At 42.2% G+C, this 16,247-nt stretch overlaps 1 protein-coding gene across 2 annotated transcripts in view; it reads left to right on the forward strand.

Annotated features, from left to right (window-relative positions):
- The window catches only part of INTS13 (integrator complex subunit 13), a 629,493-nt gene that overhangs the window by 395,910 nt on the left and 217,336 nt on the right, over positions 1–16,247 (forward strand). For both annotated transcript variants that reach the window (XM_044087655.1, XM_044087656.1), the window contains exon 11: positions 15,536–15,714. In XM_044087655.1, coding sequence (XP_043943590.1) covers positions 15,536–15,714 — 179 coding nt within the window. The remainder of the gene's footprint in view (positions 1–15,535; positions 15,715–16,247) is intronic.

A 16,247-nucleotide genomic window follows, 5' to 3' on the forward strand; every position in this document is an offset into this window, starting at 1 on the left:
CTCACTCGGTGCGAGCAAGAGGGAAAGACCCTGTCTGCTGTCGGGGTCCGTTTTTCCGCTCCTACTAGACCATACCCCAAAGGGCAACGAGGCGGAAAAATGTGGTTCCGTAAGAATCAGGGATCTTTCCAGACCACACAGAGTGATACTCCCTCCAGAGGCAGAGGAGGGGGTAGAAATGGAAGACGCCGCCCCGACGGCAGAGGGAGTCCGCATAACCAAGGCGACAGGGATTCCGTCCCTAGGAAGCCTTTCCAGCACTCCTGAAGGGAGGCCCGGCTGTCCTGCTCTGGAGGCAGTCTCGGGGGTCGCTTGGCTTTATACCCACTGGCCTGGCTAAACATTACTTCGGATTCTTGGATAAAAAGCATTATAACCAGAGGATACAGAATCCCCTTCACATCAACGCCACCTCTACAAAGAAAATTTCCAGACGTGCCACCCCGTCTGCGAAATCTAGCAGCTGTAGAAATTTCAAAGCTGCTCGAAAACAGAGTCATCCAACCAGTTCCGGCGGACCAAAGAGAATTCGGAACTTACTCAAGGTTCTTTTTAGTTCCAAAAAAGACAGGGGACTGGAGACCGATCATAGATCTCAGCCATCTCAACAACTTCGTGAAGAAGGAAAAGTTCTGGATGGTCACGCTTCAATCGATCCTTCCATTCTTACAGAAGGACGATTGGATGTGCTCTATAGATCTCAAAGACGCGTACTACCACATCAAAATGGCCAGACCGTCCAGAGATCACCTGCGCTTCCGGCTGGGAGCCAGTCACTTTCAGTTTCGAGCTCTGCCCTTTGGACTCACCTCAGCCCCCAGGGTATTCACCAAATGCATGACAGTAGTTGCGTCTCACTTGAGACGACAAGGATTCCAGGTGTTTCCCTATCTGGACGACTGGCTCCTCACCGCCACCACCGAGCGTCGTCTATTGTAAGCCAGAGACTACATAATCAGCCTTTGTTCCCACTTAGGGATTTCCATAAACTTCGAAAAGTCTTGCTTATCACCCTCACAGTGTATTTCCTTCATCGGAGCAGACCTAAATACACGTTCGACACTACTGAAGCTCCCTCCAATAGGAGCCTCAACCCTCAAACAGCAGGTTCTTCTTCTTCTGGTCAGCAAGAAAGCCCCAGCCAAACTGTTGTTAAAAGTGTTGGGACTGATGGCAGCCGCACTAATTGCAGTCCCTATGGGAAGGTTACACATGAGGATCCTACAATGGCTGCTCTTCGCGCAGTGGTCGTTCCAACACCTACCACTAGCGCACGAGATCAGGATAACAGACTCTTGCAGACGGGACCTCTCATGGTGGGTGCGTGATCAGAACCTCACTATGGGTCGTCCATTCGTTCTACCCAGTCCAACAGCCACAATAACCACGGACGCTTCCCTGATAGGGTGGGGGGGCCTTTTCAGGGAAGAACAGTCCAAGAAGAATGGTCCAGCACGGAGTACACTCTACATATAAATTTTCTGGAGTTGAGGGCGGTGTTCCTGGCGTTGCAATACTTCCAAGCCCTCTTACCTCTAGGAACAGTAGCAGTTCAGACAGACAACATGTCTGTAGTCTGGTACATAAACAAGCAAGGGGGAACCAGGTCTTACCCGTTATGCAGAGAGGCCATGAGAATTTGGCAATGGGCAGAGTCCACGGGTCGCTTTCTGATAGCAACGCACATCCCGGGGTCATCCAACGTCATTGCGGACAGGTTGAGCAGAACCATCCTGTTACCTCACGAGTGGTCCCTCAATTCACAGACGGCGGAAAAGATCTTCCGCAAATGGGGCCAGCCTTGCTGTGATCTGTTTGCTTCTCCGTTGAATGCAAAATGCAGAAGCTACTTTGCCCTCCTACCCCTTCCTGGGGATGTCCCCAGGGACGCACTGATACACGATTGGCCCCCGGGTCTCCTATATGCATTTCCGCCTACTCCCTTGATTCCTAGATTTCTACAGAAAGCCAGGAACCTGGAAAGGACTATAATACTCATAGCCCCATTCTGGCCTCGTCAGATATGGTTCCCCTTTCTTCGAGCCCATCAAATAGAGGAACCATGGATTCTGGACCCAGTACCAGATCTACTGACACATTTGTTGGGAGTTCCTCCTCACCCGTCTGTACAATCCCTCAAACTAGCAGCTTGGCTGCTCCGCTTCCCTGCCTAGCCAGGTCTCATCTACTCCCCCCGGAAGTTCAACACATTCTGGTTGCTTCTCATAAAGCTTCCACTACTAAACTCTATACGAGTAAGTGGAAACGCTTTGTATATTGGGCATCTAGCCAAAACTTAGACCCCTTGGTAGCTCCTCTTCATAAAATTTTAGAATGTTTATCTATCCTTTTTCACGAAGGGAGCTTCTACTTCCACGCTAAGAGTACAGTTGGCGGCCATATGAAAATTCCATATTGGTGAGGAAGGTTCTCCCATTATGTCTCACAGACTTTGTAAGGCCTTTATGAAAGGAACCTTCCATCTTAGACCGCCTGTCAGAAAACCTTTCTTTCCATGGAGCCTGAATTTGTTGCTGTCGCAACTCATGTTGCCACCTTTTGAACCTGCTTCGTCATGTTTCTTAAAGTTCTTATCGTGGAAGACGCTGTTTCTCGTCGCCGTGACCTCAGCTCGTAGAGTATCAGAGTTGCAAGCATTATCGGTCAGACCACCTTACTTGATATTCCATCCAGACAGGGTCTGTTTGCTTACAAATCCATCTTTCCTTCCAAAAGTATGCTCAGTTACGAATATTAACCAGTCTATAGAACTCCCTACCTTTTTCAAAAACAATACTAACAAACTGGAGTATATGTTGCACAAGTTGGATGTTCAGAGGCAATTAAGATTTTATTTGGATAGGACCAAAGCTTACAGGAAAACAGATCAGCTCTTCGTCGCATTTGCAGACAATAAAAAGGGCATGGCAATTACTAAACGTACACTATCTAAATGGCTTGCTGACTGTATAACAGTTGCATACTCTAAATCAAAGCAATCCTTGCCCATCAACCCTAAGGCCCATTCTACCAGATCCGTCTCCACTTCCTTAGCTCATGCAGCTCGTTTGCCTTTGGACACTATTTGTCCAGCAGCCACGTGGTCTAAACCACATACTTTCATCACTCATTATAGAGTGGACAAAATCTCCAAGGATAGGACATCATTTGGTTCCACTGTGCTTAGGAATGTTCTTCCATGAGTCACTCGGGGTGACGGAACTAGGGACGCTACCCGTGTGTAAGAACAAACGGCGAGATTGAACACTCTTACATAAAGAAGTTATGTCCTTACCATAACGTTCCATGTAGAGTGTTCATCTCGCCTTTGTTCTTACATTCCCTCCCTTTCCCCCCCACGTGTTTGGAAGAACTGGTAGGATTAGAGTCTGATCGACGTGTCTTGACCCCTTCCGGGGTATATGCTCCCGTGTATCATGGGATATATGTTTAGACCATTAGTTATTGCTGTGGTGAGAGAGTGTCTCTGAATGGATGAAGAGAGTGTATACTTCTAGCACCGGAGGTGTTGGATCTTTTGGTCTGGTTTGTTTGCAAACTAGATCTGACTAATGGCAGGGAGGATTGTGGGATATGGGCTGGTCTCTAGCTTCTCTGAGATTCAGAGCTTTGCAATTCGGCTGACTCGGAGCCGAGGATTGGCTCCAAACCCGTGTGTAAGAACAAAGGCGAGATGAACACTCTACATGGAACGTTATGGTAAGGACATAACTTCTTTTTTTTATGTGGCTGGGGAGTCTGTTCCACAGCAGTGGTATTCTCTGCAAGCTACACCTGTCCCTCCAAACTGTTCTGTTGATGTTGCAGAAGAAGTTTAGATCCCTAGACCAAGTATTTCTGATGCTATTTGACTTGCTGATGTGCAGTAAATCCATCCCTAATGGGTCTGAGAATGCCTTGTATGCCAGTCACAGGTCACCTGTAGGACATGTTATGTAGGCCTTGTATCCTGTTAGTAAGGTATCTCTGTAGTTGTTCCCATTGTAGCACGTATCTGGACAGATACTTGCCAAAGGGGGCATTGTATTCAATGATTGGCCCAATGAGGGCAGAATAAAGGGGCACAGTGACATCTCTAGATAAAGACACAATCCCTTTGTTTATAAGCTGTGCAATATAGAAGGACATTCTTACAACAGTAGACACATGTTGGTTAAAAGTGAGGTCACTGTCCACATAAGTTCACAAGTCCTGAACAACTTCGCCAATTCTTAGTGCATATTGTCAATGTGGTAGTTACCTGGGGGTAGATAACTCCCCAAAGGATGCAATAATGCTTTTTTAGCATTTAGTTTCAGTTCATGATTTTAGCACCATTTACTTATTTGAAACAAACTTTCCTGCAGGATAGTTAAGTCATTTGGAGATTCAATGACTGCTCCTAGTTTCCAGTCATCTGCAAATGTAGTCAGCCAGAATCCTTAGGTATTTGCTTTTAGTTCAGAAAAGTAGATGTCAAACAGGAGAGGTTCCAGCACGGAACCTTGGGAGACTCCATAGGTGACTAGTCTCTTTTGTGGAGGTATTTTCCCCTCTATTGATTATCCGCATCCTGTCTGAAAGCCAGTTGGCAATGCAGTGGGTGACATAGGGGTTTCTTTTTTTCTACTGTGCCTGAGTGGGGAGTTGTGCCAAAAGCTTTGTCCAGGTCTAGGTATGAGATGTGTGCCATTTTGCCTTCATCCATTGCTTTGGTGAGATTTTCAAAAAAATCCACCAGCGGAGTAAGCATGATCTGCCCTTTTTGAATCCAAACTGAGACTAGTTCAGTGTTTGGAGGTTCCCAATGTCCTGATTCATTAATTCAATGGTGAGACTTTCCATGGCTTTACATATGAGGCTGGTCAGACTTTTGATTCTATAATTGCTTGGATCAGTGGAAGGTCCTCCCTTATGTAGGGAAATGACTGTAGCTGTTCTCCATTTGCTTGGTACAGTACTTGTATGGGGCTGAGATTGAAAAGTGTTGTTAAGGGTATGGCTAAATAAGATCCATTCAGGGATATTGTCAAGACCCATCAGTGAGGTATATTTAGCTTCTTATAGCACTTTTAGGACTTGGTCTTGTATGATAGCTTGGCGGTAAGACAATTTCAGGCATATCTTGAGGGACAGACGGATGGGAGAGAGGGTTACAGTTCATTTTCCCTTTGTTCATATTTTTTTGGAAAATAATCTGTTAACATAGTCAAAGAAGTTTGGTGTTTCAGCTAAGTAATAATGCTTTTAAAGAGGTGTTGACATTTCTAAAATGTTTGTGCAGTAGGCATGGCTAGGCTTTTTATCTGGCTGTATCAATGGAATTATGATGTGCTCCCGTCACTGTTTTTGCTTCTTTTCTTACAGTCTGTAATCTGCAGCAGTTTATTTGCATTCATACAAACTGTTCAGTTGTTGGGAAGAAAATATTCTTTAAATATTAAAAAAGAAGCAGAGTATAAAATATTGTTTTTTGAGGGAAATATATTTAATATTAAATTATATAATTAGATAGTTATGCAGTTTATCATCTGCAGAGGATGATTCCGTTCTTTCCCAATAAGAAGGGAATAAGAAAGTATCTGAATATCTAATAGTAAATATATATTACTAAGAGTTTAAGATATATTTATTATTCATTGGATGTTGTCATAAATTATTAAAATTATCATTTTCTTTGTCTTCCAGGCAACTAGGTTTTAATTTTTGGTTTAGTAAGTACATGATTTGGTTTAAAAGACATGCGTACCCTTTGGGTAGATTTATTTATTGTTTTATCAGCTCTGATGAAGAGGGGATAAAATTAATAAAATGAAGTCCCCGGCTTCTTATTTTCAATTAGTGGAACATTCATAAGGTCCAAAGTTTGATTATTTAATTTGAGATCATGAATATGGTTGGTAGGCTGAGGAATTAAGAAGGAAGAATTTAAGTCAAGAATGTTAATTAGATTTTGAAGTAGGCCGATTTTTTTTAACAAATAGATTGTGAACATTAATCTTTTTAAGCTTATTATGATTTAAGTATATAACCGCTAATGGACATTGATTGTAAGGCAACAACTGATTGTACCAAATTTTCACCCAGCCGGTTTGCCAGCAGTATTTGGAACGTAGTGGAATTATTCTTAGAATTCTGCTGACAATAATTAAGAATGCATTTGGGACACCAAATGAATTTAGCTAGTACTGATTCCATTATTTTAAACAATTTGCTTGGTGTAGTTCAAAAAGAGGAGGCAACATGGAAAAGTGTCCTGGATAGTATATTCATCTTGACTAAAGCTGTTTTGGTTAAAAAAGAAAGATTTAACTTTTCCATCTTTGCAAGATAATTTTTGATATTCAGCCAGCATTTCTCCATATTATTTGTCAAAATAAGGTTAGAACGCTAGTTAAATTGAATACCCAAATACTTCATTAAATAAGTTATTTTCATCTCAATGACTATTGACCTGTCTAGAGGGAGGATTTACTGGAGTTAATTTGTAATTTGAAAGATTTGAATATATATTAATTTGATTTAGAATTTTAGGAAGATCTGGAATTAAAGAAGGAAAGTAAATGTCAGGATCATCAGTGTAAACTGTTAAGGGAGTACTGATATTGTTAAATTTCAGAATTGAATAATATGCTTTTTAACTAAGTGAAACATGTTTTGAAGGGAATACTACAGAGAGGAATAATCACACCATAGATGGTTTTAAAATTAATTAAAGTTGTGCTCTCATTCACTTGAAAAAAAAAAAACACTTGGACTTCTTCAGAACAGAGTGGCGAAAGACAAATTTCTCCAATCATGTGCTTTAGAAACACCAGAAAAAAGGTTAATATTTTTGTCTTTCACATGGGAACTGTAATACCAAAGGTGTGGTTTACACTGGTAAATGAAACAGGTGGCCCGGGTTTTTATGTTGGTAAAACTTAAGAGTTTTCAAAAAGTGAATTTCTGAGCACCTTTACAACATTGGTAAAGTCAACATGAACAGTGGCTCATTTCAACATTTATTAACCTGTCAAAATTACCTTGGTTACAAATTTGTGATTTTGGAGAGAGTTCCCCCAGAACCATGTGGTTGATCATGGGAGAATGGACATGGAATATAAGGAGCTATTTTGGCAACTAAAGTTGGATCCTATCACTTAACCATGTTTAAACAATTCTATGTCTCTAGTTACAGTGTTAAAATGAGAGTCTCTAAGCTCTAGGGTTACTTTTTGGGGGGCATTTTTTTGGGTATTGTTTTGTGTATTTTTTGTGGCACCTATTTTGCAGTGGGGAGCAATTTTTCAAATGTGTATTTTTGATGACTGGTTATTTTTAAACCAGCTCATTATTAGGAAAGTTTTTTTTATTATATTCATTACTAAAATATTTTTAGAGAATATTCATTAGGGATTACTGATATTTTTTCTTCAGTGAATATTGATTAACTTTTTCTGGTATTTGTTATCTTTATATTGTTTTATTTGTACTGGGCTTTAAGATTATGCAGTAATTGGAATGATTATTTAAACCAGAAGGGTGATACCTTTCATTGTGTTCTGAAGAAGTCCAAGCAGTTTTTCAAGTGGGCAAAAGCGCTTAACTTTAACAGATTTTAAAACCATCTACAGGGTGATTATTCTTTTCTGTAGTGTTCCCTTTATATACAGAGGTTGCATCTTTACATATATATATATATATATATATATATATATATATATATATATATATATAATGTGTGTGTGTACATCTATATCTAATCTATCAATATATAGACATACAGTGGATATAAAATGTTTACACACCCCCTGTTAAAATGCCAGGTTCTTTAATGTGATCTATAACTTGTACAGTTCATTTGAAAAACAAGCAAGTCTGTTAGGGGAAAAAATATAAAAAATAGAAAATACACAATACGCTGGTTACATAAGTGTGCACACCCTTAAACTACTACCTTGTGTGTGTGTGCACACCCTTAAACTAATACTTTGTTGAAGCACCTTTTGATTTAATTACAACATTTAGTCTTCCTGGGAACACACCTTCCATCAAGTAAAGATACTCTGATTAACCCCAAATAAATTTCAGCTGTCCTAGTAGGATTTTCCTGACATTTACTTGGTTGCCTGCTACAGCAAAAGCCATGGTTCGCAGAGAGCTTTCAAAGCATCAAAGGGATCTAATTGTTGAATGGTATCAGTCGGGAGAAGGGTACAAAAATATTTCCACAGCATTGGCTATACCATGGAACACAGCGAAGACAGTCATCAAAAAGTGGAGAAAATATAGGACAACAGTGATGTTACAAAGAACTGGATGTCCTTCCAAAATTGATGAAAAGACAAGATGAAAACTGGTCAGGGAGGTTGCCAAGAGACTTATAGCAACACTGAAGGAGCTGCAGGAATTTTTTGGCAAGTACTGGTTGTGTACTACATATGACAACAGTCTCCCGTATTCTCCATATGTCTGGACTATGGGGTAGGGTTGCAAGACGAAAGCCTTTTCTTACACAAAAAAACATCCAGGCCCGGCTAAAATTTGCAAAACAATACATCAAGTCTCCCAAAAGCATGTGGGAAAATGTGATCTGATATTGTTAATCCTCGTTCATTCTTTACATATGGGTATCGGTTCCGAGCCGACCATTTTCCAAGCTCACGTCAGCCTCAAACCCTCGAGCTAAACTCTTACCCACAATTCCCCTCTCCCTGTTACCTCAGATTTCGTTTGCCGCATTGCCATCTGGTTGTATCAGGCTACTTCTCTTGAGCGAAGTACAGTCAATTGTTGTTTAATTGCTTTACAAATTACTTTTCTGTCAGAAAAGTTGATATTTTATTGTCTCTTGCCTTATCACATCTAGCTTTCATAATTTCCTCAGGTTTTTTCTGTCTTTTACTTACCTTTTTTACCGCGAGGTAATTTCTCCTTACCATCATTGGTAATCCCTTTCCTTTTCTCTGTCATACCTTCTTGTACCATTGTTGGTACTTTTCTATTTGTTAATATGGCAGATAAAAGGGTAGTCCGGGGTTTAAGCGATGTTCTGATTGTGGACACAAACTGCCTACTTCTGATGCACACTCTTTATGTGTTTATTGTTTGGGAGCTTCCCATTTATCTTTTGAACCTCCTTGTACTATATGTGAAAACTTTTCTAATCGAACTTTATTAGAAAGGAAAAATAAGCTGATACTGAAGGGACTTCTAAAATCTCCCTTTTCAGAGGCTATTTCTGGGCCAGAGGTCTCAACCCCTCCTAAAGCCCATAAGAAAATGGATATTTCTGCTAAGGCTAAATCCTTGCCTTCATCCCCGGCTGGGGACTCTCACCAACCAAAATCTAAAAAGGCTAAAATTTCGGCTCCGGAGCTCTCTCAGTCAGCCCCAGTGCTTTCGGTGCCCAAACCTTCGGCGCCGAGGCCTTTGACTCCATTAGTGATTTCAGCTCCATCCTCTCCTGCAGCCTTCTACATATCGGCATCGAAGGGACTCCTCAGTTCAGACCTTTACCACTGTATCGGCACCGACCGTTCAATCGGCGCAGACCTTGACTGCGTCGACTCCGAGATCTTCCTCGGAACCGAGGCCTTTATTACTGACTCCAGTTTTGTCGGTTCCAGTTTCGGCACCGACAGTCACTTCAGCACCGATCCCTGTGTCGGTGCAGACAGTGAAATTGACACCGATGACGACTTCTGTGCAACTACGGTAGTTCAGTCTTTCTCGGCACCGTTGTCCTTGGTGCATTCAGATGAGATGGGCACCGAGTCCGCCTCTTTTGTGGATAGGCCTGTTTCTCCCTCAGTCTCTGTGAGGTCCACTAGAAGTCTTTCTGAACATGATGTGTTGCGTCTTGTGGACCAGGCATTCTTGGCCAGAGGTATTCTACCCCCCATGAACTATCCTTCCTTGGGAGGTGATCACCCATCTCCAAAGACACCTTCGTATTCTTCTCCTTCATTGCCTTTGAAGTCCATGGATATAGCACAGTCTTCCCCTTCTGCGGTTCCCTTTATGGATCTCACTAAGGAACCACAGTCGCCTTTGTGGCAGGAATGTTTTGCTATGACCCAGGATGTCAGCCGTGATATGCATAGCTTGTTGCTCCACAGCCATCCAGGGACTCCGAGTTGGCAGGCTGAGCCACTTAGGAAAGGAGTGCCCCCTGTCCTTGACATACACTCCTCTCTGGGTGGACCAGCCTTCCAACTGATGGAGAAGGCTTTCGCTGCTGCTGGCGATACCAGACTGTCTATACCTCTGCCCTCCTCTGGTACACTGGTTTCAGAAATCGCACTTAGTGGACACCGGGTGCAAGGGCCACAGGACATATTCCCTCAGGAATCCCCTTTTCCATTGTCTTCCCCAGCTTCTCCCGCTGAGAAGGTTCACAGGAAAAGTTTGTGTAAGAGGAAACACATGGACTCCACAGAGGAGTCTCTCACCGAAGACAGATTTCGATGAAGGGGAAGGATCTCCTCAGTCACCCTCTGAGGTATCTTTTGGCGATATCCTTGAAATCCTGAAACAGAGAGGTCACTGGCAGCCCTCTAATCCGAAAACCTGAGGAATCTGTGTTCCTGCAGGCTTTTCGCGCCCAGCCCCCTACCTCCTGGGTTACTCCACCTGCCGATGAACTTGTCAAGTTCATTGTGTAGCGTGCTTGGAAGGCCCCTGATGATGATGAAGCTATTCCCCGGAGGCCAGATAAGATCTTCTCCCCTCCTGCTTCAGATCCCCATTGGTCCAAAGGTCTTCCTGTAGATGCTTTGGTGGTGGCGGCCGCAACAAAAAAGGATCTGGCAGAAGAAGAAAGCCAGACTGTCCATCTGCCTAACAGAGAGTCCTGGGCCCTGGACAGAATAGGGAAGCGCACTTTTGCTTCGGCGACCTTTGCTATCAGGTCCCTGAATTATATGGCACATTTTACCAGGCTTCAAAGGGATCTGGTTTCTGAGCTCTCTGAAACCTTGGCTGGTGCAGTGTCTGATGAGGTCCGTGACAAAGTGGCCTCACAGCTGTCCACCATTGAGTCTATATCTAACTCCTCTATGCGATTGATATCTCACGCATCAGAAGGAGCAGCTAGAGTGGTGGGTTCAGCTGCGGTCTTGAGACGACATGCCTGGATGCGCTTGTGCAACTTCGCTAAACTTTTTAAGTCTTCCTTTCTTAATGCCCCCATTGAGCCCTCCTCGTTGTTTGGGCCCAAAGTTAAAAGCACACTTGCCAGATGTGAACAAGACGGTAAGACCATTTCTGCCATAGGTGTCCTTTATTCTTCCAATCAACATGCTTTCTCCCGAAACCCAAAGAGTGGGAAGATATGGTTCAAGAAATCTCAGGGTCCTTTCCGGGACACACAGGCCGAGTTCTCCCCCAGAGGCAGAGAGTAAACTCACAGGGAAGACGCTCCTTTTGAGGCAGAGGGGAACCGCGTAACCAGGGTTCCAGGGAATCTTTCCCTGGTCAATCCTACCAGCGCTCCTGAAGAGCGGCCCAACTCCTTTCCTCTGGAGATGGTTGGGGGACGTTTATCCTTGTACCCTTCTGCCTGGCTAACCATCACCACCGATTCTTGGGTACAAAGGATCATAACCAGAGATTATCATATCCCCTTCGATCTTTGTCCCGTCCCTTCAAAAAATCTTCCCGACGTTCCACTCAGTCAAATGGAAGAAGCAGCACTACAGATAGAAAAGCTGCTAAGAAAAAGAGTCATCCATATAGTCCCTCCAGACCAGATAGGATCTGGATTCTACTCATGACAATTTTTGGTGACAAAGAAAACCGGGGACCGGAGACCAATTTTGGATCTCAGTATATTGAACAAGTTTGTGAGAGCACAAAAATTCCGGATGGTCAATATACAGTCTATCCTCCCACTTTTGGAAAAAGACGATTGGATGTGCTCTATAGATCGTCAAGATGCATGCTACCACATAAAGGTGGACAGGCCATCAAGAAGATTTCTGCGCTTCCGTGCGGGAACCAGTCACTACCAGTTCAGAGCACTGCCCTTCGGACTCTCTACAGCCCCCAGAGTGTTCACAAAGTGCATGGCAGTTGTCACAGCTCACTTGTGACTTCAAGGATTCCAGGAAAAATCCATGGCTCACTCGGTTCTTCAGCTGTTGGGTTCCATGGCAGCCTCCATCACCATTGTTCCCCTGGTCAGGTTTCACATGAGGCTTCTACAATGGCTACTGCTCACCCAATGGTATCCTTTTCAGCATCCTCTTTCAGCCATGATTCGAGTAACCCACAGGTGCAAACAAGATTTAAATTGGTGGATGACACACAATCTCTCTCAGTGGTCTTACCCCTTTTCCTCCCAACAACCCAAGGCCACAGTGACCACGGATGCCTCTCTGATGGGGGGGGGGCTACGTCAGGGACAGTCAGTCAGTCCAAGGCACTTGGTCCCAACCGGAGGCCCATCTGCATATAAATGTTCTAAAGGCGGTGCTTCTGACGTTGTAAGCATTCCATCCCTTGCTGCCGTCTGGGACAATTGCGCTTCAGTCAGACAACATGGCAGTGGTCTGGTACATCAACAAGCATGATGGAACCAAATTTTACCCCCTTTGTCAAGAGGCCATGAGGATATGGCAATGGGCTATGGCTACCAACCATTTTCTTTTAGCAACGCACATTCCCGGGAGTTCCAACGTGATAGCAGCCAGACTCAGCAGGTGCATTCTGCAACCTCATGAATGGTCCCTGAATCCCTTGATAGCGGCGGAGATCTTCCACCGCTGGGGCCGTCCTTGCTGTGAGCTCTTTGCATCCCCGGCCAACTACAAATGCAGCAACTACTTCGCCCGGATTCCCCCTCCGGGACAGTCACCCAGGGACGCTGTAGTCCACGGTTGGCCCTCGGGTATTCTCTATGCATTTCTGCCCTTTCCTCTCATTTCCCAGTTTCTGAAGATAGCCCGGCGGTTGAAGAGCAAGGTAATCTTCATAGCACCATATAGGCCACGACAGATTTGGTTCCCATTCCTTTGGCCTCACCTACTAGATCGACCATGGATCCTCCATCCAATCCCAGAGTTGATCTCACACCCACAGAACCTATTCATCCCAACCTGAACAGCCAGAAGCTAAAGGTTTGGCTACTCCAATTCCCTTGATTGGCAGGCAGAATGATCTTTCTTTACCAGTATGTGATATTCTTATTGTTTCTCATAAGTCCTCCACTAGAATTACTTATCTGAGCAAGTGGAAAAGATTTACCTGTTGGCTGAAAGATAAACAAGTAGACCCCTTTTCAGCACCAGTGTCGATAATACTAGATACCCATACGTAATGACTGAACGAGGATCAACAATGGAACATTATGGTAAGACATAACTTCTTTTTTTGGTCTAATGAGACCAAGGTTGAACTGTTTGGCCACAATTCCAAAAGGTACGTTTGGCACAAAAACAACACTTCGCATCACCAAAAGAACACCATCCCCATGGTGAAGCATGGTGGTGGCAGTATCATGCTTTGGGGTTGCTTTTCTTCAGCTGGAACTGTGGCTTTAGTCAAGGTGGAGAGAATTATAAACAGTTCCAAATACCAATCACTTTTGGCCCAAAACCTTCAGGCATCTGCTAGAAAGCTGAATATGAAGAGGAATTTCACCTTTCAGCACAACAATGACCCCAAGCATACATCCAAATCAACAAAAGAATGGCTTCACCAGAAGAAAATTAAAGTTTTGGAATGGCCCAGCCAGAGCCCAGACCTAAATCCAATAGAAAATCTGTGGGGTGATATGAAGAGCACTGTGCACGAGAAATGCTCTCACAATCTTGACAAATTTGGAGCGCTTTTGCAAGGAAGAGTGGGCAAATATTGCCAAGTCAAGATATGACATGCTGATAGTCTCCTACCCAAAAAGACTGAATGCTGTAATTAAATCAAAAGGTGCTTCAACAAAGTATTAGTTTAAGGGTATGCACACACAAGAAAGCATTAGTTTAAGGGTGTGCACACTTATGCAACCAGAGTATTGTACGTTTTTTATTTTTTATATTTTCTCCCTTAACAGATTTGTTTGTTTTTTCAGTTGAATTGTACAGGTTATAGGCCACATTAAAGGTGGGAAACATTTTGAAATTATTTATTGTGGTCTCATTTTTTTATGTCACAAAAACCTGGCATTTTAACAAGGGTGTGTAAACTTTTTATATCTACTGTATATAGTGTGAAAAGGCATGGAAAGAGAGTTTAGAAAGGGACTTATTGATTGAGATTCTTGTAAAGAGTTGGAATAGCTGTAATAAAATCTTCAGGTATGTTTCATTCGCACATAGTACTGTAGTAAAATTTAAATCCATCAAATAAAGTACTTTAGAAACCTTGAGTGGTAAAGCAAAGTAGTAATGATTTTGGGTTGCCATTAATAGTGTGTGGGCATTAGTCTGTCTGTTTTTCACGAAACCAGATTGAAAAGGAGAGAGTATTGGTGAAATCATATTTTAAGTCTGTTTGCTAACAGAGTGGCATAAATTTTAGGTCAACATTTATTTTATACTCAGTTTATGATATTAAGCCATACTTACTTGACCCCAAAGAAGCTAGCACCTGTTTTCCCTACCCTCTCACCAGTGTAAAGCCTGTGAGCATGGTCAAGTGGATTTGGCACATCTTATAGGATTGTAAATTTGTTAATAACCTGTGGTAGACCCTAAAACCTAAAGTGCAGACCCAAGGCTATAGCAATGAAATTAGTACCAGGAATTTTGCATTGCTTCACATCCCATCCAGTTAATCTCTCACATAAAAATATCTGTGTACTCACTGAAATTATATTCTGATTAAATTAAAGTTCATACGAAACTGATTAGACTGTAAAAAGCTGTCATGGAATGGATTCAGGATATGGACATATATTATATGCATGTCTTTAAAAAAATTCTCTTTTTCCTTGAGTTTGGCCAAAGATTCCAGATAACACCTTGCAGTTTCTTAAGGTATACTTGTATTTGTATTAAACTAATCTTATAATAAAATCAGTGTACATTAATGGATTCCTTTTATTCCCAAGGCAGACATTATCTAATCTTTAAATTATATAGTATATATGATTCTTTTATTTTTCTTTTATCTTTTTGCTTTCATGTATCTGATCTCTAGTTGTTAGGATGCTAACTCAGTTGTATTAAATATGTATCAATAACTTAACACATTGTTCATTTTCTAAGTAATCTATGTTAATCGTTCTTTCTGACTTTCGTATGTAGAGTTTCTGTTTGCCTATTTTGTATCTTTTATATGGTAAATGATGAAATAGAGTTTTGAAAAACAGAAGCTGAGTAAATCCCTTTTAAGTCTGTTCACAGGTACATGGTGATCAAACGATTAAATTAGTAGCAAATGTTTTCATTTTTCTTGCTTATATGAGCTGCCTTATAGATGTTAAGTACTGTAGCCATGTACATAATTTTGACTAAAGTACAGAAATAGTTACATAGTACTTTTATCAGTGAAAAGTCATTTGTTGATTGTTCTACTAATATGCAATTGTACTTTTATATTTGTCTCATAGGTCGCTCTGTGCTGTTAGAACAACCCCGGAAGTCAGGATCTAAGGTTATAAGTCATATGCTTAGTAGTCATGGTGGCGAGATCTTCCTTCATGTATTAAGCAGCTCTCGTTCTATTCTTGAAGATCCGCCATCTATTAGTGAGGGTTGTGGAGGGAGAGTCACAGATTACAGAATTACGGTAAGAAAAATTTCAGCTGTATTACTACTTAAGGTCACATTTCTAGCCTTACAATCCTTCTTTTCAGCATTACAAGAGCAGGAAAGTGCTGCAGTTTTCTTGAAATTGCAACTGCAGGATGTTTGTTTACCTCTGGAAGTGGGCACTACTGAAAACGCTCAGTTGTTTGTATCTTAGAGTTGTGTGACTTGAGAGGATGCTGTAAGCAAACAGCAAGATTGCCATTATGAGTACAAGTGGGAAACTTTAGATTCTTAGTATAGTCTTTCTCTGGCAGAGTAAGCTAGAGATTGAATTCTTTGCCTCTGTCCAGTAGCAACATTTGCTTTTATTGGCTACCACCTCATTAGAGAGCTAACAAAAAAAATATATATATATATATATATATATGGATCTATCTTACAACGTCGACAAGTCAAAACGCCGAAAACGAAATCACCGACACCACATAACCGACATTTCACAAACACGAAACCTCACATGCCCGACACACCATAATCCCGACAAGCAACAAACAAAACAAATCCCCGGTC

The sequence above is a fragment of the Protopterus annectens genome, chromosome 11.part0, assembly GCF_019279795.1.
Source record: "Protopterus annectens isolate FY-2018-M chromosome 11.part0, PAN1.0, whole genome shotgun sequence".
NCBI classification, from domain to species: Eukaryota; Metazoa; Chordata; order Ceratodontiformes; family Protopteridae; genus Protopterus; species Protopterus annectens.